This window comes from Schistocerca nitens, chromosome 2, assembly GCF_023898315.1.
Source record: "Schistocerca nitens isolate TAMUIC-IGC-003100 chromosome 2, iqSchNite1.1, whole genome shotgun sequence".
In the NCBI taxonomy this organism is placed as follows: domain Eukaryota; kingdom Metazoa; phylum Arthropoda; class Insecta; order Orthoptera; family Acrididae; genus Schistocerca; species Schistocerca nitens.
Window position 1 is genome coordinate 626544412 of NC_064615.1, and position 26388 is coordinate 626570799.

Genomic DNA, 26388 nt, shown 5'->3' on the forward strand with positions numbered 1-26388 from the left:
ACCATTATCCCCTGAAAAATTATTATCCTGCAACATACATACTTTTCAGTTGTTTTTTCTATCCCCATTCACACTGATGTATCGTTTATCTTGGCAGTATTGGTAATTCATCACATCTCCTTCTCTGCTATTTTCATTCATTCCCATTTTATAGTTATCACTATTATGCCTAGACCATTCATCCACCCTCATTCTTTTATTAGATCCAAGTGTTCTAAATAATATAATATTATGTTTATCTTCTTCCGTTCCTTGCCAAACATTTTCACTCTAAGAGAGGCTGCAATACAGCTAACCAGTACCTTTATCAGATGTACCTCACTACTGATTAATATCCACCCTAGATTCTGTTATACAGGCTCTGGTTGAACAGCAGTTCTAATGTTAATATCTGCAGCTGACCTTCCAATTAGTACATGTTCAACTCTCTTGCTGATGTCTTCCCAGTTGATGAATTCCTTAGTATATAAAACACTCCACTTGTGGCCTCACCTTCCAAATGTCCTATCACAGATTTTACTCTCCTCTTGTAGTCTGATGAGGTAGGTAATGTGTCCTCAAATGTTCTCAAGAAAATGGTTGGACTGAATCCTGGAAAACTATTAGGTAAGTGGCTGCCACTTTCTATGTGGAGTTCCTCCCACCAATCTTTGGTAGCTGGGACAGGATCTAATTCAGGTTAGCTAGTACAGCCAAAAAGGAATACAAACGTCTCAAAAATGAGATCGACAGGAAGTGCAAAATGGCTAAGCAGTGATGGCTAGAGGATAAATGTAAGGATGTAGAGGCTTGTCTCACTAGGGGTAAGATAGATACTGCCTACAGGAAAATTAAAGAGACCTTTGGAGAGAAGAGAACCGCTTGTATGAATATCAAGAGCTCAGATGGAAACCCAGTTCTAAGCAAAGAAGGGAAGGCAGAAAGGTGGAAGGAGTATATAGAGGGTTTATACAAGGGCAATGTACTTGAGGACAATATTATGGAAATGGAAGAGGATGTAGATGAAGACGAAATGAGAGATATGATACTGCGTGAAGAGTTTGACAGAGCACTGAAAGACCTGAGTCGAAACAAGGCCCCGGGAGTAGACAACATTCCATTAGAACTACTGATGGCCTTGGGAGAGCCAGTCCTGACAAAACTCTACCATCTGGTGAGTAAGATGTATGAGACAGGCGAAATACCCTCAGACTTCAAGAAGAATATAATAATTCCAATCCCAAAGAAAGCAGGTGTTGACAGATGTGAAAATTACCGAACTATCAGTTTAATAAGTCACAGCTGCAAAATACTAAAGTGAATTCTTTACAGACGAATGGAAAAACTGGTAGAAGCGGACCTCGGGGAAGATCAGTTTGGATTCCGTAGAAATGTTGGAACACGTGAGGCAATACTAACCTTACGACTTATCTTAGAAGAAAGATTAAGAAAAGGCAAACCTACGTTTCTAGCATTTGTAGACTTAGAGAAATCTTTTGACAATGTTAACTGGAATACTCTCTTTCAAATTCTGAAGGTGGCAGGGGTAAAATACAGGGAGCGAAAGGCTATTTACAATTTGTACAGAAACCAGATGGCAGTTATAAGAGTCGAGGGGCATGAAAGGGAAGCAGTGGTTGGGAAAGGAGTGAGACAGGGTTGTAGCCTCTCCCCGATGTTATTCAATCTGTATATTGAGCAAGCAGTAAAGGAAACAAAAGAAAAATTCGGAGTAGGTATTAAAATTCATGGAGAAGAAGTAAAAACTTTGAGGTTCGCCGATGACATTGTAATTCTGTCAGAGGCAGCAAAGGACTTGGAAGAGCTGTTGGACGGAATGGACAGTGTCTTGAAAGGAGGATATAAGGTGAACATTAACAAAAGCAAAACGAGGATAATGGAATGTAGTCAAATTAAATCGGATGATGCTGAGGGAATTAGATTAGGAAATGAGACACTTAAAGTGGTAAAGGAGTTTTGCTATTTAGGGAGTAAAATAACTGATGATGGTCGAAGTAGAGAGGATATAAAATGTAGACTGGCAATGGCAAGGAAATCGTTTCTGAAGAAGACAAATTTGTTAACATCGAGTATAGATTTAAGTGTCAGGAAGTCGTTTCTGAAAGTATTTGTATGGAGTGTAGCCATGTATGGAAGTAAAACATGGACGATAACTAGTTTGGACAAGAAGAGAATAGAATCTTTCAAAATGTGGTGCTACAGAAGAATGCTGAAGATAAGGTGGGTAGATCACGTAACTAAAGAGGAGGTACTGAATAGGATTGGGGAGAAGAGAAGTTTGTGGCACAACTTGACTAGAAGAAGGGATCGGTTGGTAGGACATGTTTTGAGGCATCAAGGAATCACAAATTTAGCATTGGAGGGCAGCGTGGAGGGTAAAAATCGTAGAGGGAGACCAAGAGATGAATACACTAAGCAGATTCAGAAGGATGTAGGTTGCAGTAAGTACTGGGAGATGAAGAAGCTTGCACAGGATAGAGTAGCATGGAGAGCTGCATCAAACCAGTCTCATGACTGAAGACCACAACAACAACAACAGTACAATTTCTATCCATGGCACTTTCCCATGTATTAGGTTTAGAACTTACAGAATTTTCGACTATGTTAACCTTATCATAGTTCCTCTTGAATTCTAGGTGAAGTTAGTTGCTCATTTAAATCAGTAATAGTTCTGCCAACTGGTTTTTTCTACTCGACTAGAGATCTCCTCTCAAGCACTTCATTCTGTGGCATATCTTGACACATCTCTAGGATTCCCTGTTTCAATTCAGCTATTAGTGTGGAATCTATTTCCACTTACTTCTTAAATGAGTCAAGTTCCTCCTTTTCCTATCCTGTTTCCTCCTTTAGTATTGTAAAGCATTCATCCTGTCTTTTTTTATTTAGGTCAAACTTTACTTCATCAAGTCATTTGAGAAATTCTTTTCTAACTACATCTACATTATCATACACGTCTTGTGCAATATTTTTTTCAGTTACTTTCAAGGTCTATGAAGAGATTTACCTTTAAACTGAATAAATCCTCAGGTTTTTTTTTTTCGTTTGTTACGTAGTTGTGAATCTCAAGTTGAACACCGAGTCCTGTTATTCGTTCTGTCGCCTTTAACTTTATTACATGGTTATCATTTTTTTAATTCTCTAATTTTGTCTTTTAATTCCTGAAGTGTTCTACATCTCCTTCCATTTTTGTCTGATAGCTTGAAAACTATATTTCCAGAAAACCCTATTTTGTTTTATCACAGAATCCTACAATTATAAAAATTCCTGTAGTCATACCATTGTGTTTCATAATCACTCTAAATTATTTCAACCATAATGTTTCCTACTGCAACATCAATACCTTCTTGAAAATGGCCTACTTGTTAGATTTTTAATTGGTGTTGGAGTAGTTTTGACGTTGATGACAGCAATGGCTCCAGTTTCCTTCTTGTCGTGGCTGCCCTCCGCTGTCTGGCCTCCTCACATCTGCTCAATGACTGCTGCAATCAGAAGGTGTATACAGCTCTAACTCACCAATGTCCATTCTGATTTGCCCACAGATGCTGTACATCTGCCCCCATTTCTATGTAGGTTGCGAGAGGCTTCTCAGCATCCACAAACATAAAATTTTTGGCGTACTCAGTCTTCACACAAATAGCAATGGCGTTATCTGCTTATTTCTGGTTCTCTTCTTTTGGTGTCCCGGCATCTTGGTCGACATGATGTGGTGATATTACCATTTATGAAGTTGCATTCTCATCATATATATCGGATAAGGCTAGTAGTATTGATCTTAGTTAGACAGATGACTGTGTGCCACCATATAGCAACACCACATACCTAGTAGTTTCCTTTACTTTCTGGTTTGTCCTGATGTTTATTATTATTTCATCCTCGATTTTCCAATAAATTATACTTCAGTTGCAGGCTCGTTTTTTACAAGTGCGATGCGAATGGAAACTATTTTCTGTAACTTTCCTAAATGTTTTGTCAAAATTGATCACATTTGCTAAACAAACAACTGTCCAGAAAACTATCGATCATGAACAGTACCCAAAGATATTATTGTCCATTAATCTTCATAATTCTCTGACATACAGATAAGAATGCTATTACTGAATATCAGTCACAATGTAATAGTTATTTCTTTTTCATATCGTATTCCTTCAAATACGACTTTGTGAATAAAAATTAATTATATCAGCAGTCATTAACATTCATTTCAGAACTTTTACACATTGTTATTACATACTGATACGAAATAATGGACATAACGCTATGTATGTTTCATGTATTTTTAATGTACCCTCATTAAGGTCAGGTAAATGACTATTAGAATTTCAATATAGATTCACTTCATTTTTACACAGTATTATTATTATGGAGTTCATGCCAGTGTACTGTTGTATTTCTGCCAAGCGCTGACTGTCAGCTGACTTTGTGTAGTGATCTGCCCTACTCCTCACCAAATCAGTAGGTGGAAACTGGACGACTTTGTCAGGAACTTGTCTACTCAACATGTAACAAACAGAAGAGACAGCGTACTTGAAGATAACTGTTCACAATAAAACGACGTATTTATAGAGTTAAATAGCTTCTTATTACTTGCTGTCATTCAGTGTTTCATTTAAGAAATTTGAAACACTACAACGTATGTTCATCGCAACACTACACTTATTTATATGTATATGACACATAAGGCTAATTCATTCTGGCCATCAAATCATGTCATGTCACGGCATCATCACACCAGGGTATATTCACATCGTCCATGTTAGTTCAGTGAGCCCAGTACCAAATGGTGAAAATGAGGTCTGAGTTGCCTCCCATGATACAGAAAGTCAGAGTACAGTATTGAAGTCAAGGAATTAACAACGATAAAGTTTATTAGTGGACAAAGCAAATAATGTATGTTCTCGATCAGTGTTGCTTAGGAAAGTACTGAGAAGTAAAACAACATTTCAAAATGTTGACATTTATTTTCTAGTGAAAACTAATACATACAAACGCATGGAACAATATTTATAAGGGAACAAATAGAGCCTGCTGACTTTATCCATTATATTTTTCTACTTACATAACTAACAATGTCTTAAACAACAGCGTTTTCCCCCTTCACTACAGCTGAGTTTTTCACTTAACATGTTATTTAATGAAAATTGCTTCATCAACTTGTGTTCTTATTTATACTCAGTCTAGGCATCAGCTCTGGTTTCTAATAGTAAAAACAAAATAATTTTCTGCTTCCAGATATCTAACCTCACTTGTGGAGGAACACTCAATGAATTAAACATCCAAGTGATCATGGAACACTTACAGTCTGCACGAAAATAAAGCACAAAATCCTCTATCACATGAGGGATTGCGGAGAAAGAAGATTGATTCCCAATGTTAGGAGAGGACGACACAATCAAAAGTTTTTTCCCAGGAAACCTTGTAGTTACATGACATGACATGGTTGTCCATTGATGGCCTGTGTTAATGCCGCCATTTAATTTCCATTGTGGAATGTTTTGTCGCGACAGTACGTGACGTGACTTGATGTGACATGACGTGACATATAGAGTGAGTTGGGCTTGTTTGACAGCTGTGTTGTGTTGTCATATTGAAGGTTCTGGTTTGTGTACAATAGTCTATGGTATGGATGGGCTTCTCTAGGTTTGCAGACATCTCATATCTGCGCAATTTCCAAGACACATGTTATGATCTATACATGCATAAATCATGTTGCATGGATAGATCACTGTGTGTCGACCTGCCTAAAAGAACAACATATGTTGCATTATTCTAACCTATTTGATAAAGGTATAGCCATTAGACTGTGACGTTGGCTTCAGGACAATCTACACTGGCACTAAGTCACCTCACGCCACCATTCCACCAAAGTGATTCACACTATCTGCCAAGTCACACCACATGATTTTGCTTATCACATTATTGAATGGTGAAAGTGAGGTTACGTGTTTAGATCCATATTAGAAAATATGAAGTATAGAGTCAGAATTGAGCAACTAAAAACGATTAAGTCTATTAATGGCCAATGGAAAACAACATAACGTATGTTCTTGATCACTGCTGTGTAGGAAAGTGCAAACATCTGGCAATTATGGACGCAATCTTGTAGAAATCTTATGAAACAATTTCAATGTGAAGGTATGTGGATCTGTTAAACCTGGTGCACCCTCATGCAAAGTTACCAAAAACATCTAGCAGGACAGTTCTGATAGTAACAACAGAAGTATTGTGTTGATTGTAGGTGCATATTATATTTACTGAAATGAACTGGTATCTGTAATCCGTAATAAATACATTTAAAAAGTTTTGCATCACCTCAGTTCCGAGATTTCCGGAACCTGTGCAAAAAATTGGAATAGAGATCAACATAAACATCATTTCCGCCCTTCTCATTGCTCTTGAAAACCACACATTGCATGTTGTACCACCATACAGCGAGGCTTTCAGAGGTGGTGGTCCAGCTTGCTGTACAGACCAGTACCTCTAATACCCAGTAGCACGTCCTCTTGCATTGATGCATGCCTGTATTCGTCATGGCCTACTATCCACAAGTTAATCAACGCACTGTTGGTAGATGGTCCCACTCCTCAATGGCGAATCGGCGTAGATCCCTCATAGTGACTGGTGGGTCAAGTCGTCCATAAATAGCCCTTTTCAATCTATCCCAGGCATGTTCGATAGGGTTCATGTCTGGAGAAGTTACTGGCCACTCTAGTCGAACGATGTCGTTATCCTGAAGGAAGTCATTCACAAGATGTCCATGATGGGGTGCGAATTGTCGTCCATGAAGACGAATGCCTCGCCAATATGCTGCCGATATGGTTGCACAATCGTTTGGAGGATGGCATTCACCTGTAGTACAGCCGTTGCACCGCCTTCCATGACCACCAGCAACGTACGTTAGCCCCACATAATGCCACCCCAAAACAGCAGGGAACCTCCACATTGCTGCACTCGCTGGACAGTGTGTCTAAGACGTTCGGCTTGACCAGGTTGCCTCCAAACACGTCTCTGACGATTGTCTGGTCGAAGGCATATGCAACACTCATCAGTGAAGAGAATGTGATGCCAATCCTGAGCGGTCCATTCAGCATGTTGTTGGGCCCATCTGTACCGCATTGTATGGTGTCGTGGTTGCAAAGATGGACCTCTCCATGGACGTCGGGAGTGAAGTTGCGCATCATGCAGCCTATTGTGCACAATTTGAGTCGTAACACGACGTCCTGTGGCTGCACAAAAAGCATTATTCAACATGGTGGCTTTGCTGTCATCTTTCCTCCGTGCCATAATCCGTAGATAGCGGTCATCTGCTGTAGAAATAGCCCTTGGGCGGCCTGGGCGAGGCACGTCAATGACAGTTCCTGTCTCTCTGTATATTCTCCATGTCTGAACAACATCGCTTTGGTTCACTCCTAGATGCCTGGACATTTCCCTTCTTGAGAGCACTTCCTAGCACAAAGTAACGATGTGGGCGCGATCGAACCGCCGTATTGACTAAGTATGATGGAACTACAGACAACACGAGCCGTGTACCTCCTTCCTGGTGAAATGACTGGAACTGATCAGCTGATGGAGCCCCTACTAGACGTAGGGGCTGCTCACGTATGGTTGTTTACATCTTTGGGTGGGTTTAGTGACATCTCTGAACAGTCAAAGGGACTGTGTCTGTAATACATTATTCACAGTCAATGTCTGTCTTCAGGAGGTCTGGGAACCGGCGTGATGCAAAACTTTTTTTATGTGTGTGTAAGGCAATTTCTTCATTGGGCAAATAAGGACATTGTAATTGTAGCAGGAATACCACATAGATACGATTTCATGCCTACTTCCTGTGTGAATTCTGAATTTAAATAGCCAAACAGGCAGTTTCATAAAATCTGTAAAATGTACAAAAATGTCTATTTCCTTAGTGTGGACTTTCTGCCAAGGTACAATTATACAACACATGGAATGCATCTGAACTGAAGTGGCAAAAAATTACTCAGTGAAAAGATAACTTAACGTTAAAAATATTCAACTGGCAAGAAAAGAGTCTGTACAAACTTGCCATCCCAGTGAGGTATCCATGAAGAGCAGAGTTGCCATCAACACCAGTGAACAACTGTAATTCAAACAGCAATGGTACAGAAAACACAATGCCAGATGAAGTGACAACAGAAACAAAAACAACAGAAGCAGTAGTTCTAAATGAAATGGAGAAGTTTATAAGAACTGCAATAACACAAGATGCATCTGCCTCAGTGCCAACAGAAACAGCTGAGCTGCTTTCAACATCAGGAACGTCAGAACAGCCACCAACAGTAACTACAAAAGCTACAGTTTCAGCAATATCTACAGCAATACCACCAAAAGAGAGAAGACGTTCAGAACAGAAGCAACAGGGCCAAATATTGTGCACAAGAGGGAAATAGTGCCACCAGCCCGTTTGAATGTCCTTTTAGTCGGAGTCAGGCGGAAGGAGAGACATGCAAGATAAAAACTGTGTGTCAAAATAATATTTTAAGTGACACAATTAGTAATTTAGATGCCAGTGTAAAGTTGCCATCTCTGTTTACAAAACACTACAAAAGCAAAACTCAGTTAAAGAGGCATTCAATGTAGTTGACAGAAAAATAGCAGATAATGGTTATAAAATTAAATTACTTGCCAAAATGTGCAATATGCTTCCAGTAAATCAGAGGAATATGATTTATTATTAGTGACTGAGGTGCTAAATGTTTTTATTGTGACAGAGCATGACTAACGAAAAATAAAATAAAGGTGTGTAATTTAAAGGGATATAAAAAATGGCACGTTGCTGTAGAAGTAAGCACAAAAGTGGCAGTGTAGCTATACATGTTGATAGTAATGTAAATGAATGTACTACATATCACATACCTAGCTCTGCAGAACTATTGATTAAAGCAGCAGCTGTTCAAATACATCTCCTAGGAAAAAACTGTCTTGTGCTCGGTATGTATCACTCACCAAGCACAATAGTGGATAGGTTCCTCTTAGAATCTGAGATAATACTAGACGGAATTATCAGATATTCACTCTTTAATAATAGCTGGTGGTTTTAATATTAATACAATGATAAAAAATATTTTTGCAAAAAGATTCATTGATAGCTTAAGCTCATTCAACCTCTAGACACACATTAAGAGTCCAACAAGATGTACAAGTGCAGTAGGCACAATCATAGATCATGTTATCAGTAACATACCTGAGAACAGATTGATTGTACAGATCATAAAAACAATAACTGCTGACCATTATGGCCAGTCAACTGAAGTGCATACTAATGTCATTATCAGTGAAGATACAGTTATAGACTTGAGACAGACCAAACCAGGCATCTAAATACCTTGGAAGTTTTACTGAAAAAAGAAAACTGGGAGGGGGTTTACGCTGAAAAATGTAGAGAAGGAAGCTATTGATCATTATATAAATGTTAGCTGTCCAAAAGTATCTAGGGAAGTACAAAAAAAACCTCAGTAAAGAGTGGATTGCAGCAAAAATTATTCAGAGTAGAAAAGAATTTAAAGAAATGTATAAAAATTTTCAGTATGATAAATGTTTAGCAGATGTTAAGGTGTACAGCGTCATTAAGAAAGCCAGCAACTGGATGGTAATGTGATAAATGTCAGCTGCTATAAGCAAAAAACTGAAACCTCATCAGATGTCTCCAAAACTATATGGGAACACACAAACATAAGCAAAAGAGGGACAGAAGTACCAACTCATGTAAATATCGCACTTACAAAGGAAGGAACACGACTTAATGATCTGCATGAAGTATCTGATATTTTCAATAAGTACTACACAGATGTTGAGGATAGGCTGATCAGAAACCTAACATCCAAACAGCAGATAACGTAAAAAGCTCCAAGACAGTAACTGATTGTAAATTCCCACCACCTAAAGATGAGCCAAATGTCGTAAATATAATCAGACCCTTAAAAACGAAAAATTCAGAGAATAGGATGGCATATCTCCTAAAAGAATTAAGCATATTTCTAAATTCACAAATAAGCCTCTACAGTCCTTATAAATCAAATACTACAGGAAGAAATATTTCAAAATTTCCGAAAGAAAAGCAAAGTAATTCCCATAACCTTAAAAGGGGAGACAAAGGGAATTACAGCAACTGTAGACCCATTATAGTCACATCTGTACTGTCCAAATATGTACAAATAGCTATAAAGGATATGATAGTAAATTTCATAGAGAAATGTAAGATAATAAATAGTGCACAGCATAGTTTCAAAAAAGTTCTCTCTAAAAAGGCAGCAGCGGCATATTTCACTGCTTCTATAGTCAGGGCAATGGCAAAACAGGAACAAGTTTGTAGCTTATTCCCTGACCTATCAAAAGCTTTCGACTGTATATATCACAGAGTCCTGTTACAAAAATTCGGGAGGACGACGGTTCAATCCCGTCTCCGGCCATCCTGATTTAGGTTTTCCGTGATTTCCCTAAATCGTTTCAGGCAAATGCTGAGATGGTTCCTTTGAAAGGGCACGGCCGATTTCCTTCCCAATCCTTCCCTAACCCGAGCTTGCGCTCCGTCTCTAATGACCTCGTTGTCGACGGGATGTTAAACACTAACCACCAACCAACCAACCAACCTCCTGTTACAAAAACTAAATTAGTATGGCATATTATAAACACATTTATCGAAAATAGCCAACAATGTGTAGATGTAAAGTATAGAATGGGTAACAGATTGAAAATGTGTTCTCAGCATTCAAAGAGGTAAAATATGGTGTACCGCAATGTTCGGTATTGAGAACATTAGTTTTTATTGTATTTGTAAATGACATGCCAGAAACTGTAAATGAAACACTGTTGATATATGCTGATGACACATCTCTACTAATCAAAAGTAAATTTGTAAAGGACCTTAAAACCAGTTTGGAGGTGGACAGGGCACACAAATATTTTGGGGGTGTAACTTTTTCGTAAGTGGAAGTAAAACAGCTTACATTGAAATACAAGCAAATATGGCTGTCAAAGTAGATTATCTTGATATCCAGAATTTCAAAAGTTCACTGCAGAACGTTTCTGCACTTGATGGTGGACAGTCTCATGACATGGGAGACTCATATGGAAAAACATGCTCAAATATTAGTACAATATATTTCTCATGAGAAAAATGTCACAAACTGTTTTCATAACACTTTGCTAAAAATGTATTATGGTCTAATTTACCCACCTATCTCTTATTGTATACCTGTGTGGAGTAGTACAACTAGTATACACACAAGCAGATTACTTAAACTCCAAAAGAAAGTGATTATCTGCATTGGAAACCGATCCTGCCGAAATATATTCAAACAATAGAAAATACTGACAGTGCCTGCTCTGTACAGATATGAAAAAATTATGTGCCTGAAAGTATATACAGGGTGCTTCACTAAATGTGTTTGCCTCTGTAAGTTACGAAGTAATAGGCGACGGAAATATTTATTGGGGTAGGTCACCACAAGAAACGTTACATGTCTGCAGAGCTATGAACATAGTTGATTGTGTTATTATCCAAATAGTTACAGTAATAAGATACAATTTTTAAAATGGAACAATAGTTGTCTCTGTCATTCACTGGGATCAGTAACACCAGCTGTGTATACATCAATTTAAATTACATTCCTATCACTTTTAGTTTGGTAGATACAGCCCTTCAAAGTTTCAGGGACAGATACCACACGCTGTACACAATACATGGCTGTGTGGTGGATGATGGTTGTTCTGGCGGTGGGAAGTTGATTTAAGTGAGATGTTCAAATGTCTGTCCATGTTCCTGAATGCACAATGCAATGCGCCTTCTAAAGGATCTGTGGAAGAGATGTAACATCGCTGGTGTCACGGAGTAACAGGCGTCCTCGATGCGCTGTTTTAGATCATCTGGAGATGTGGGTTCAGTGACATAAACACTATCCTTTAGATATCCCCACAAAAAGAAATCTAATAGTGTTATATCGGGCGACCTTGCGAGCCATGAATGAGGACCATGGCGCCCCAGTCACCTTCCTGCAAACCTATTGTTTAGATCTTCCACAACAGCAAGTACAGAATGGGCTGGGTGACCATCGTGCTGCATCCACATATGGACTCTCGTGTGTAGACACACGTGTTCAAGGAGACCACCCAAACTGTCGACTATAAACGCGCGATATAACTCACCTGTCAGTGTACTTCGAAGTAGTATGGACCAATGGTTTCATCCCCAAGGATTCCACACCATACATTAATAGACCACCTATGTTGACGGTCGACAGGTCATAACCACCAAGGATTGTCTGTGGCCCAGTAGTTCACGTTATGGCGATTAACTGCACCATAATTTGTGAACGTGGACTCATCAGAGAACATAACACCTTGTAAAGATTTCAGTGTAAAATTACACAAGGCCCATTCACAGAATGTAATTCTCACACGGAAATGGTTCCCGTGCAGCTCCTGAGTCAGTGGCAGGTGGTACAGGTGAAACCTGTGGCTGTGTACTATACACCACGCAGATGTCAGACTGACAACAGCGACCGCATCACCCACCACACAGCCATGTATTATGTACAGTGTGTGGTATCTGCCCCTGAAACTTTGAAGGGTTGGAGCTCCCAAACTAAAAGTGATAGGAATGTAATTTAAATTCATGTACACACAGCTGGTGTTACTGATTCCAGTGAATGATAGAAACAACTATTGTTCCATTTAAAAACTGTGACTTTTTGCTGTAACTCTTTGGATAAAAACAAAATAAACTATGTTCATAGCTCCACAGACAGTGTAACATTCCTTATGGTGACATACCCTAATAAATATTTCCGTTGGCTATTACTTCGTAACTTACAGAGGCAAACACATTTAGTGAAACACCCTGTACCTACAACTGTGATGAGAAAAAAATATATACAGGGTGAGTCACCTAACATTACCGCTGGATATATTTCGTAAACCACATCAAATACGGACGGATCGATTCCACACACCGAACGTGAGGAGAGGGGCTAGTGTAACTGGTTAATACAAACCATAAAAAAATGCACGGAAGTATGTTTTTTAACACAAACCTACATTTTTTAAAATGGAACCCCGTTAGTTTTGTTAGCACATCTGAACATATAAACAAATACGTAATCAGTGCCCTTTGTTGCATTGTAAAATGTTAATTACATCCGGAGATATTGTAACCTAAAGTTGACGCTTGAGTATCACTCCTCCGCTGTTCGGTCGTGTGTATCAGAGAGCACCGAATTACGTAGGGATCCAAAGGGAACGGTGATGGACCTTAGGTACAGAAAAGACTGGAGCAGCACATTACGTCCACATGCTAACACCTTTTTATTGGTCATTTGACTAACGCACATGTACATTACCATGAGGGGTGAGGTACACGTACACATGTAGTTTCCGTTTTCAATTACGGAGTGGAATAGAGTATGTCCCGACATGTCAGGCCAATAGATGTTCAATGTGGTGGCCAGCATTTGCTGCACACAATTGCAATCTCTGACATAATGAATGTCGTACACGCATCAGTACATCTGGTGTAATGTCGCCACAGGCTGCCACAATACGTTGTTTCATATCCTCTGGGGTTGTATGCACATCACGGTACACATTCTCCTTTGACGTACCCCACAGAAAGAAGTCCAGAGGTGTTAGATCAGGAGAACGGGCTGGCCAATTAATGCGTTCCTCCACGTCCTATGAAACGCCCGTCGAACATCCTGTCAAGGGTCAGCCTAGTGTTAATTGCGGAATGTGCAGGTGCACCATCATGCTGATACCACATACGTCGACGCGTTTCCAGTGGGACATTTTCGAGCAACGTTGGCAGATCATTCTGTAGAAACGCGATGTATGTTGCAGCTGTTTGGGACCCTGCAATGAAGTGAGGACCAATGAGGTGGTCGCCAATGATTCCGCACCATACATTTACAGACCACGGTCGCTGTCGCTCTACCTGTCTGAGCCAGCGAGGATTGCCCACGGACCAGTAATGCATGTTCCGTAGATTCACTGCCCCGTGGTTTGTGAAACCCGCTTCATCCGTAAACAGGTAGAACTGCAACGCATTCTCTGTTAATGCCCATTGACAGAATTGCACTCGATGATTAAAGTCATCACCATGTAATTGCTGATGTAGCGACAGATGAAACGGGTGAAAGTGGTGACGATGCAGTATTCGCATGACACTACTTTGACTCAGTCCACCAGCTCTTGCAATGTCCTGTGTACTCATGTGTGGGTTCATGGCAACAGCAGCTAACACACCAACTGCACCCGCTTCTCCTGTGAAGGGCCTGTTACGGACCCGTTTGCGTGCTACGATCATACCTGTTGCATACAGTTGGCGGTAGATGTTTTGCAATGTGCGGCACGTTGGATGCTCTCTGACAGGGTACCGATCTGCATACACCCTGCAGGCTTCAGCTGCATTTCGTCGACACTCGCCATAGATGAGTATCATCTCCGCCTTTTCAGAGTTCGAATACACCATGGTCGCAGTTCCTACAGCACTACACTGTCACAGACGTTTGGTAACACGGTGTACTACAGTTGGTCTGCGTGCGGAGACGAATGCAGAATAACAATAGCAGCAAGCGCTACATGCGGACACTGCGACAGCTAGACCAAACCACAACAGTGCACTACAGCCACACTCGTAAACACGGTCGTCACCGTAAACATGTCCCTGCAGATGCTGCTCACTGACCGTGGCCCGTGTTTGTTACAACACGCAACTGAACGTCGGAGGTTCCAAGCGTCAACTTTAGGTTACAATATCTCCGGATGTAATTAACATTTTACAATGCAACAAAGGGCACTGATTACGTATTTGTTTATATGTTCAGATGTGCTAACAAAACTAACGTGGTTCCATTTAAAAAAACGTAGGTTTGTGCTAAAAACATACTTCCGTGCATTTTTGTATGGTTTGTATTAAACAATTACGCTAGCCCCTCTCCTCACGTTCTGTCTGTGGAATCGGTTCGTCAGTATTTGATGTGGTTTACGAAATACAGTATATCCAGCGGTAACGTTAGGTGACTCACCCTGTATAACTGTAGTACTAGGTATAAAGATAATAGTCACATGTATTCAAATAGACTTACGTGACAAAGAACTTTAAATAGTTGGATCTGTATTACATATCAAGCATCCAAGCAGTATCAAGAACTTAAAAACACTGTATGCTTTCAAACAAAAACCACAAGGTCATCCGGTCTAAGTTTGTTGTTACAGTGTAAAAGAGTTTTTAGATACAAGCGTATTAGTGTAAATGAGTTTCTTAGATGCAAGTATACAACATTCTTAAATAAGAGATTCTTCTGCAAACTCCATGTAAATAATATAAAGACATCGTTCTGTCACTGTATGTAAGCACAGTTGTATATATTCCTTTGACCTCTGTCTGATAAGTGTAATTTGAATGGTGTAAACTCTTAATGTCTTTTACAAATATCTGAAAAAATGTAAATATCTAAGTTTTTATGTACACAGCAAATATTTTTTAACACATCCATGTATAACATGGCATATAAAGTATCACTGCCAAAAGTGATCCAAGAGAAAAAAATAAATAAATAAAGAAACACACATTTTTTTGCAAGCGAAGATAGATACATACAAACATAACGAACAATATTTATAAGGGAACTCGTAACCATAACCATTACGTTTTTTATTTTATTTAAGTAATAATGCCATGTACAATTGTATTTTTGGCATCCTTAGACCTCAGTTGTTTAATCAGAGCTCACTTTTTCTCTTAAAATGTTATTTAATAAAAATTGCTCCACTATTTATGTTCTTATTTGCATATATTAAAACATAACAATTTTACGATTACAGATATCGGTGCCCACGTGGAGGAACACATTTGAAATTTGCCACAAAAGCATAACACAATAATATTCGTATAGTAAAGGTTAAGACGAAACAAAGACACAAAATTTGGTACCACAACATGGGTGATTAAGATGGGAAAGAGGTTAACTTCCGATGTTAGCAGACAACGATTCCGTCATAACTTTCTTCCCGAGAAACCTTGACGTGACAGCCTACTGATAGCTTGTGTGGATATCAGCGCTTGAAATGCACTTTGTTTTCCTTGATGTGGCATGACGGTCAGTGTGAATTGTTGTTTCATAGTGTGCCTTTCCCATCTTTATTTCAGATTTATTAATAGACGTTACCACGTCCTCAGCTCCGATATTTCCTTATTATTTTTTGACTCTTCTTGATATTGTATATTGGTGAAAACATTTGTTTCCCGTCCAATGAGTTCCTTTTCCATAGAATTTCCTACCCTATCTATGCGACCATCGACCACGGCATGCGGGCTGTATTGCAGTACCTTTGAGAAATTTTGTCTTCGCTTGGCTATTTGGTCTTTGATATTCTTCGCTGTTGTATAGTGCGCGTGTAAAATTTGCTGTTGAAGAAAATGGTAAGTTACACGTGCATTTTACATATGTTAGCGCTAAATAAGTAATTTGATTTAGTGATGTGAATTTTTTAGTGTTAGTGTACGTGGTTAATTTTGTTTTCCCTGTCAGGAGAAGAAATAATATGACCATGTGCTTACTTGTGGTTGTTTAACCTCACAATACTTAATCCTTTTCATTTGTGTATAACTTTTTTTTATCTCCAGAAATCATTTAATCCTCTTATTGCTGTGTTACATGTAAGTTACGGCATTCTAAGAGGACAATTTTGTTACTGACTAATTTGAAAGATGTGTGTGACAGTCGTCATTATGTTATATGCGTGTATATGTGGGGCTGTAGATTTCTATGAAGGAATGGCCTATTTCGAATGAACTTACAAATACGATGCTAACATTTTCTTCGTACATCGACTTTTGTGGTGGTATATTGTGGATCTTTGTTTCCCAATATCACTGCCGAAAGTGATCCAAGGATGAAAGATAATATATTTATTTTGTAGTATTTATATTTAGTAAGTAGTAATTGCTCTCAATTTACCCACGAGATGTAAGGTATTTGATGTGTTACTGTTGGTAATGTATTTTAATACCTAGGCATACGGATGTCGATTTGTCCAATACACGCAGATATAAAACATGTTTTTCATTTCCAGACGTGTAAGAGAAGAAATAGTGGAAGATCGAAACATGGTCGAGGCCATGTGAATCCTGTTCGCTGCACTAACTGTGCGCGGTGTGTTCCGAAAGACAAAGCCATAAAAAAGTTCGTGATCCGTAATATTGTTGAAGCTGCGGCCGTAAGAGATATCACAGAAGCTAGTGTTTACACAGGTAACTCGTAATTTTTTAAAAAAAAATGTAGCATAATAGACGAAGCTGATCTTGACATTCTGGCTTATTGAGCCACACGGAACTGTTTGAAATGTTAGTTTTTTTGCAAGTGCCCAGGCCCGTCTATACTGATAGTTAGGGCTCCCAAAATTTGAATTATAGCCTCATTGCTTATACGAGTAAATCGAGAAGTAAAGATTGCTAAATTTGTTTACTTCTGTAGATTTGTGTACATTATTTTTGGAGTTTATGGTTGCAAGTGGTAAATTCCTGTTGCGAATTTTATAGATGCAGTCAGCTGGTTCTCTTTCCAGGTATGCTTTTGGAAACTTACAGGAATTTGGATTTGTACAGGAAATAATTTGACTTCATTGGGATATGTGGTAACTTGTAAATACAGCAAGTGGTAAAGAATGGCTTGTAATTTTGAGGTATAGACTTGATTAGTGAACAGTGCTTAAAGAACTGACCACTCAATAGAGTACTGCTCGTAGTGTTTACTAAACAGCTGTTCCTAAGGGGTTTTGGCAGTAGTGTCACATTAGTAGTATTGATTTTTGATACAAAGCTAGCAGTTTTGGACTTGGATAGCTCTGCATATTAATATGAAAGGGGGATTCCATTGTCATGGTTGGGACAGTTGCACTAAGTTTTTCAACAGTCAGATGCTGATATAACAAAGTATAAATGGAAATAAAGTAGGCCTAAAGATTGACTGGTTGCCATACAAATAATTGTTTTACCTTCCCTTTAAATCTGAATGTCAGAAGTTTACAAATTGAGCTGTTATTCATCTTTAAAACTTTGTCACGGGTGGGACGGGAAATAAGACGTAGCATTGAATAACCACCAACATTCTAGAAGAAATCTGTGAGTTGTGCACTTATTTCCTTTTGAATATATTGAATTCACATTAATAAAACAATTATCTACACGACATATCAATAAACATTAGATTAGTAATACTTACTTACAATAATTGCGATCAAAGGCTGTCACGGGAGGGACTTGAGAAGTACAATCTGTTTTTTATTTAAACTGATTTTATTGTTTCCAGAATGAGATTTTCACTCTGCTTGATTTTATTGTGTCAGTTAGCTATGAATCAGTATCTAACATATATTTAGAGGGCACTTTAAGTTTTAATAACTTTGTAGAACATTTTTGTTACCTATAAAAAAAATTTTGGTATAGTATTAGTTTACAGTTGTGAGTACTTAATTATTTCGCTTTAAGAATGTACCACTTCGAAAAAATATAAACTTGACCTCTCACCCACTTTCGAAAATGTCTAAATTGCCGGGAAACTCATAATATAAGGTGTCCCTAACATGTTTGACATTTGGATTCGAGAAAATAGCAAGAACTTGTTTATATTCTCTATGTAGGATAAATGCTGCTCGTCAGCTTTGATTACCTTTGCTGAGTCCCCAACAGATCACATACATATAATCTGTATTTCCCCATTGTCTTCTAGACTTCTCTGTACAATTGCAGCATATCTGTATGTAGTGGATTTCTTTCTTGCAGTTTGGAACTTAAATAAAATAAATGTTCCTGGCATTATTTTTTCCACAGCTGGTTCTGAACCTGTAACTTCTTGGGAATTGGGTGTCAACAGGACATCAGGATATGATTCCTCATCACTCATCTCGAAATCTGTGTTGTTGTTCTGGTCTTCAGTCCTGAGACTGGTTTGATGCAGCTCTCCATGCTACCCTATCCTGTGCAAGCTTCATTATCTCCCAGTACTTACTGCAACCCACATCCTCCTGAATCTGCTTAGTGTATTCATCTCTTGGTATCCCTCTACGATTTTCACCCTCCACCCTGGCCTCCAGTGCTAAATTTGTGATCCCTTGATGCCTCAGAACATGTCCAACCAACCGATCCCCTCTTCTAGTCAAGTTGTGCCACACACGTCCCTTCTCCCCAATCCTATTCAATACTTCCACATTAGTTATGTGATCTACCCATCTAATCTTCAGCATTCTTCTGTAGCCCCGCATTTCGAAAGCTTCTATTCTCTTCTTGTCCAAACTATTTATCGTCCATGTTTCACTTCCAAACATGGCTACACTCCATACAAATACTTTCAGAAACGACTTCCTGACACTTAAATCTATACTTGATCTTAACAAATTTCTCTTCTTTGGAATATGTGTGGATTAGTGAATGTTTGTTGGGTGAAAGTGGAAAAACCTCCACTTTCTCTAAATCTGATTTTAGGAAGGTTCTACCACATACTAGGTTACAGGTATTGTAACCGTTGAAGTAATGCTTGCTGTGAATATCTTTTTTTTTTTTTTTTTTTTTTTAAAGCTTTCCAGTGCCCATCCGGAAGGTCTGTTTTCATCAATATGATCTGTTTATTCCAGAAACAGATGATTTGGCACAGTCTAAAAATTCCAGCTCATTGCTGATGGTGACTCTTCTTTGCTTAACTTTATTCCAAACAGCTCTTTTTGTTACAGCTCCAATGCCATTCACTGCACTTTTCCCATTTGATGTTGCAAAGAAAAACCATTTTCCAGACACTCCAAAGTCTTGCATCATGTGGCAGAGGTTAGAAATGGTTAATTTGTTCTTAAATTGACCTGCGCAACCATCGGAAAAAATTCATATCCAAGTCAAATTGGGAAGCTCGTTTAAGCTTACTTATTATAATCTTCAATCATGCATAATCTGTGTATGACTCCAGTGGGCACTTTCTATCACATCTTGTGCCAGTGCTACATAGTTTTCTACAAAATCTATTCGCAATATCACTTAATCACTGACTGATGCTTTCAGTCTTGAAAGCTCCAGATTGCATCCTGTTGACAAAGAAGTGCTCCTTCAATGTTTTTAGTTGAGACTGAAGTTCAGAGAGCGCTTCAGTGTTCCACTGGTAGTAGTCTGTTTAGGGTGACACTCATGTTCGGTCCATTTTCTCCAAGATATTATGTCACACAAATCAAACTTTCCATCTATTAATGTGTGCAAATTCATTATGCATTTCTTGCATTGACTTGTCATGCACACCTCACTTTCTACATCACAGCAAACAAGATTTATAAGGTGAGTGTGAGTTGCAGGGAAACTAGCTATTTTTTTTTTTTGTGAATGGCTTCAATGATGAATTTGTAGTTAGCATATCATCTGCACACGCATACATTGTGAAGCATTTGAGACGTTAGAAAATTTTTAGGCCACAGCTCGTAGAGTTTTGAAATCTTGGTATCAATATCTGGATTGTCTTGCTTAAAAAGAAAAAATGCTTCCTTAACTGTCATATTCATGTGATGTTTCTGCAAGCTAACTCTTTTCCTACATTATGTGAAGCCAAAATTTGAATGTTGTAAGTAATTATTGTGACTGGGTCACTAGTCATAAATACAACTACTTTGTGCAGTGTGATGTTATAGCATAGTGGTCAGCATATAAACCGGGCATCTGGAAGGTTCGAATCTCGAGAAATGCGATCAGAAGACTTCATAAATTTCAATCAGTTAATCGGTTTTAATGTAATTTATTTTTAATACTTTGCCACATAGTTTTCATGGTCATATAGACTTAATTTGCTGTTACTTTTCTTCTTGCGACATAACCCACAACTCTTAGCATCCAGTATAATCTAGATGTCAGACAATACACCCTAGAGTGAAAAAACTTGTATAGAACCAAAGTACATATTGTAAGTAGTCAGTTTGTTTTCCAGTTTCTTTCATGGCAGGTCACTGTTTTTCATGACAAATCAGTGTTGAGGTTTGTGTTTAAACGACTACTGTGAACATCCCTGCCCAAACCCCCACAAATTCCCTCAGCAGTCAGATACCTCTATAGTTGTAATACAGGTAATTTTAGATCAATATGCCCCACTTATTCTGTGGGACTGATCAGTATGGTAGTTCCTTTGACAACCTCTTCGCTCAAATTGAAGGTGTTGTATCTTACTCGTAACTGCTCCCATATAATCTCAATTTAATTTTTTATTACAGTATCTTTTTCTCTGATAAGACTGTTTATTTTTAGTTTGTTGATAGTTTAGTTGTAGTTTGTCGTAGCATGACCATTTTTGTAATAAGTTTTCTGTGGTTCATTTTATATGGTGCATCTTCTTTATTATGTATGTAGGATAGTGCTGCTATTTTGCAATTAATGTTGAATGTTTGAATACTGTTATACTATTTTTAAATTTTGTTGAAGTTTAATTTTCTCTGTATCTGGTTACTATCTCAACAGCATATCAGCTACCAAAACTGTATGCAAAGCTGCACTACTGTGTTTCCTGTGCCATCCACTCAAAGGTTGTGCGCAATCGTTCAAAGGCAGACAGGCGCATCCGAACCCCACCAATTAGGACATTCCCAAGGGTAAGTTTTCTGACTCAATATCAGAGCAGTCATACTTTAATGTGTAGCATACTATTGTTTCAGGAAGAATACCTCCGTTCTCTGTGTGAATATTAATCTACATAGGTATTGCAGTTAGATGTGCCATACACTTCTGCTTTTATTGCATCCTTTTATTCGGTTCATATCTCATAATTAGGTTGCGGTAAAACTGATATGTAAGCATAGCTCATGGTCTAGGTGGGTTGGAAGATAAAAATTTCTTTTAGTTGATAAGGCTAACAAATGTGAATACATAATGCTACTGTAGAATATTTAGATGCACATTGTGGATATGTGTAACATATGAAATACATGAAGTGGGACCACTGCATGGCCTTATCTGAGATGGATTGTGAATGAGTTTGGTCTTAGCAGCAAGACTGGTCGTGTGTGTGAGTTTTGTTTTTGCAAATGTGTATATGTTGTCTAATTCGGGAGGCCTTAGGGCTGAAACTTGACTTGCGTAGCAGTCTTTTTGTTAGCCTGTCTGTGACTTACCTCCACTTCATGATTTTATAAACTTGTTGTATTCAGTAGTATTGCATCTGTATGTGAATGGTGGTAAATCTTAGATTTGCTGGGAAGATGGTACGAGTATAAAGTACAAGGCACTCTTTATAACCAGTGTCAAGTATATGACATTATTATGCAGCATGGAAAGCAATGCATTGCAGTTTTTTTTCTGCTGAACTTGATTTACAGCAAAAGTATCTGTTTCTTTGTTGAATTGCAATAAAATTGGCACTCTGAACACAAAATTCAAAGAAAAACTAGTTTTCAGGAGATTGAAACTGTTTTCTTCATTGGGTCGAAGACAAAACCAAGATAGGAAGGGGTAAAGGAAAAGTCCCAGACTAATGAAGGCAAAACCAGTTGGTGAGGGAATGGAAGAAAGAGTGAATGTGATTGTTTGCTGCCTCCACACTGCTAATTACGCATTGAAGAGGAATATTATTAAACTTTGATAACTAGTTTATGTAATTTCCAAGAATGGTTGCCTATCGAAGCCCCTATTGATATATATCCAACATTCGACTCTGGTAGTGCAAATTATGGTAATGCTTATTGCGTTGCCACAGGGAACAATTTTTCTGGTCTTGAATAAAAGTGAGCAAAAGCATTGCAGTTTTGCGTGCCTATAGTCTCATATGGTTGTCTTAATTCCTCAGTTACATATTGTTGAAAGTCATTTGAAATTTTTGTTAGGACTTCAGATTGCTTCCAAATGAGGATAGTGGGAATTACATAACATGTTGTGGGTGCTGATTTTCCTTTGCAGTAGTAATACACTCAGTGATTAAAGAACATCTTTAGGAAAGAATGCATGGTTTGACTCTTAAGTTATCCATCAAGGAAAGCTTTAGTTAATTGTTGCGTAAGACTCTACACACAAGTGACAGCTGCTGAAACTCAGTTCACAAATGTAGTGTGTGCAGTTTCTTCAGAGAAGTCTGTCATACTAAAGACCAAGCACTACTAGGAAATACCAGACTGCTGTTCAAAAAATGAAGTTGAATGTATTTGGATATTTGACAGCATTGAGAGAGAATCTCAAAAGTGCTTTGTAGTTATGTGATTCAAGGGAGAAGAAAACTTCAGTCTGTGACAAAGTGCTTTAGATTGCCAGGCTTGAAAGTCAGATGGCTTTGTCATAAAACAGCTTAGAGAAAGAAAGATTTAAACACAAATTTGTGAATGATCCTGTTGAGCTTATGTCATTGGATGGTACATCTATCCACTCAGAACACACTTTGCTCGTGGAAATGTAAGATCATAAAGGAAAGCAGAGGTGTCAGGAGATACAAACTTTACCCCTTCCAGTTCCTGTATTTCCACAATGTGGGGAAAAAATTGACACCCCCCCCCTCCATACACTCCTGGTATTTTTGACCAGCATAGCAAGTGTGTACCTGGGTTGTGGGGGAAAATATTTTTCCCATGGTCTTATACAGTGAGGAATAGTGCATGAAGACGACATGGTTGGTGACTAAAGTTAGTACTTTAATTTATTAGCTGTAACTTAATAAATGTTTGTCTTTTGTCATTGCTTTAGTGAACACTGTAAACAATTTCCATAACTTGGGCCCACGGTGATATGGTCAACATAGTTGCAAGTTCCATATGTATTGTTGCAGTCCTATGCATTCAGTAGGAAGTCATTCTTGGAAATTACTGTAGTTTACACTGTGTAATACTGCTGTGAAACTGGATATTGGTAACTTCAAGAACAATGTTGTAGATTGAGCAAAAACTTCCTGAGACACAACCTATATGGTTGTAGTGGTAAGAATGTGGACAACAAGAAAAATATGTAGTGCGCTAGTTAAGCTTTTTAGTTAATTGGCCATTTAAGTTGGTGTAACTTGTTGGCAATAATATCCTTACTGCTATGGTGCTCTGAATAATTTTGTGGTTCAGGTAAGTTTATTATTAAGTTTATTTATCAAACATGTCTTTTTATCTTTAAATATGTCCTGTGTTTGATAATAAATGCATATTGTTATTATTGCAGGACATGCGACAAGGAGGCCAACAAGTGAGGAAGTGATATGTGTATGAAGTTCAATTAAAATAAAAATGGTCAAATTTTTTCTTGTTTTTTTTTTTTTTCTCCCCCCCCGTGATGTTATAAAATGTTTCCTTTCCATTGGATGTGGCAGTGTCCAGGGTATATACTGATGGGACTAGTCTCAAGAGCTTTCCCCTATTTAAATTTTCAGTCTTAGTTACTTAAAACTGAGCTGGACTGGTCAGCTATACTTCACGAGAATGTGATGTGTTTATATTTTTAAAGCTTTAACATGGAATTTTTGAACTGGAATCCTCCTGTACAAATTCAATCAAAAGGAAAGCATGCACACAGATTTAAGGTACTAAAACGAGGGATGTGGATGAGTACAGAAAAACCTCGATAATTTGGGGTAGTTGGGACCAAGTAGAGCTTGAATATGGGAAAACTCTTAATTACACAAACTGACAATTTGGTAAATTTAATTTAAAAATATTCACAACTTAGACAGTGTTATAATGGAAACTCATGGTTCTGAAAACAGGTACATATTAAACTACTGTACATGTTTTCAGAAAAAGGATTGATAGTTATTAGTTTTGTGAATGTATGTCCTGAGCAGTATAGTCCAGCCACCTTCGTACGTGCACATCAGCCGGTATCACCACATTGTCGCTCCACATAGTGCAGTGCTAATTCCTCCATTCCATTGCTATGACTGATTTTGGTGGCACCAACATCCTTCATTAACAGAATGTTTACCATTTCTACATTAGTACTGTTGGTCACTTAATCATTCTACTGTTTCGATTCAACCACATTTGCACTTCACTTTCTGCATTGTCACATTCAGGTAGATAACAAATAAGATCTAATAACTGTTCATTTTTGTCACTTTTATTACTTATTTCTACTTGTATGTCTTTATATTTCTGTTAAAATGTTAGATTTAAAATGGTCCCAAGCTTCTGCAGTAGACGGCATCCTTCAATTTTTTTCAGGGTAGCTTGTATTGATTGGGTCTCATCTTCAATAAAGTGCAGAAGTGATTGCAGTAACTTAACACTGTTAAGTTTTCTTGGTCCATTGGTTGGGCAAGACAAGTATTACAGGATGATGAAAAAAAACTGCGTGAATATCTCCTCTACAAAGTTCTTTGGATTTGCAGTGACATTGTCCAGAGTAAGAACTTGCATTGAGTGGTAGAGCATACTATGTTAAGTATTTTTTGTTTCTAGCACAAATTTGTCGAACTACTGCTTGAAAATGTTTCTATACAGAACTGCCAAGGCCAGTAGCTAGATTTTTGAATGCTGCTGGGTTGGCAGACTTATCAGTTAATAACAGCAGCAATTTATGATCTTTAGAGGCATTGTTGCAGTATTTCTTATAGCCTAGAGTGGGAGCTTCATTCCTAGGTTGTTTTGTTGGAAGCATTGAGTCCTGCCTCATCAGTTATGAACTTGATCCAGTGATAGTTTTCTAATTTATTTCTTCTTGGACTCCTTTGACAATCCAGCCATCCAGAACTGGCGAAAACTTTCTTCTCCTTCGAATTCTTATTGGGCTTCCATTAGCTCACTGTTGAGTAAACCACAAAGGCCTTCACTAATCTACTTGTAATCTGTTTTCATTGTTCTGCAATCCACTAATTTTGATCCTTTCTTGTACAAGGTGATGTTTCAGTATATTACTACTGCTCTAGTTAGGTTCTCTTTTGCCATCAGTTACCTGCTTTTACTTCGTCTACACTCAGCTCTGCGACTATCTTTGTCTCCAAAGAAACGAATTTCATCTTCTGCTTCAGAGTCTGCACTCATACAGGGAACTGACATGTTGAGTGCAAAGGGATTACCTCACACTTTAATAATAAAAAAATTGTGCATTTAATGTCAGCTATCAAAGTGCAGTAACAAGATTAATAACCACAACCAGGTTACCATTAAAAAAATTCTTTTCTGCAGACAATGAAGTAATTACTTGCAATAGTAAAAATTGTTTATGGAAAACCATTTTCTAGCTTGAGTAAAATATGGATATTTTGGTTAAGGCCCTCAGTGGCCTGTACAACTGATGGTTCATATCATTGAATAAATTAACCTAAAATTCTTGGCGTGTGTGAGTAAAAAATAAATAGAATGTTTGTTAGTATTCTTACTGAGCTCTGTGGTGAATATAAGAGAAAGTGAACTACAATAGCTTCCCTGTATGGAAGTGAGGCTGGACCTTCAAGGACAAAA

General features: G+C 38.2%; 1 protein-coding gene across 1 annotated transcript; it reads left to right on the forward strand.

Annotated features, from left to right (window-relative positions):
• Window positions 1–16283: 16283 nt before the first annotated feature.
• Window positions 16284–24229, forward strand: LOC126236713 (40S ribosomal protein S26). The gene is made up of 4 exons (XM_049946234.1): window positions 16284–16432; window positions 17086–17263; window positions 21488–21618; window positions 24152–24229. Exons 1-4 carry the CDS (start codon window positions 16430–16432, stop codon window positions 24185–24187), a joined length of 348 nt encoding a protein of 115 aa, XP_049802191.1. The 5' UTR covers window positions 16284–16429; the 3' UTR covers window positions 24188–24229.
• Window positions 24230–26388: the final 2159 nt, after the last annotated feature.

What these genes read in the sequence shown, in the direction of transcription:
- LOC126236713 (XM_049946234.1), top strand. An exon ending in AGAAGCTAGTGTTTACACAG is followed by an intron (nt 17,264 to 21,487) that starts GTAACTCGTAAT and finishes CTATCTCAACAG; the next exon opens with CATATCAGCTACCAAAACTG. An exon ending in CAATTAGGACATTCCCAAGG is followed by an intron (nt 21,619 to 24,151) that starts GTAAGTTTTCTG and finishes TTATTATTGCAG; the next exon opens with GACATGCGACAAGGAGGCCA.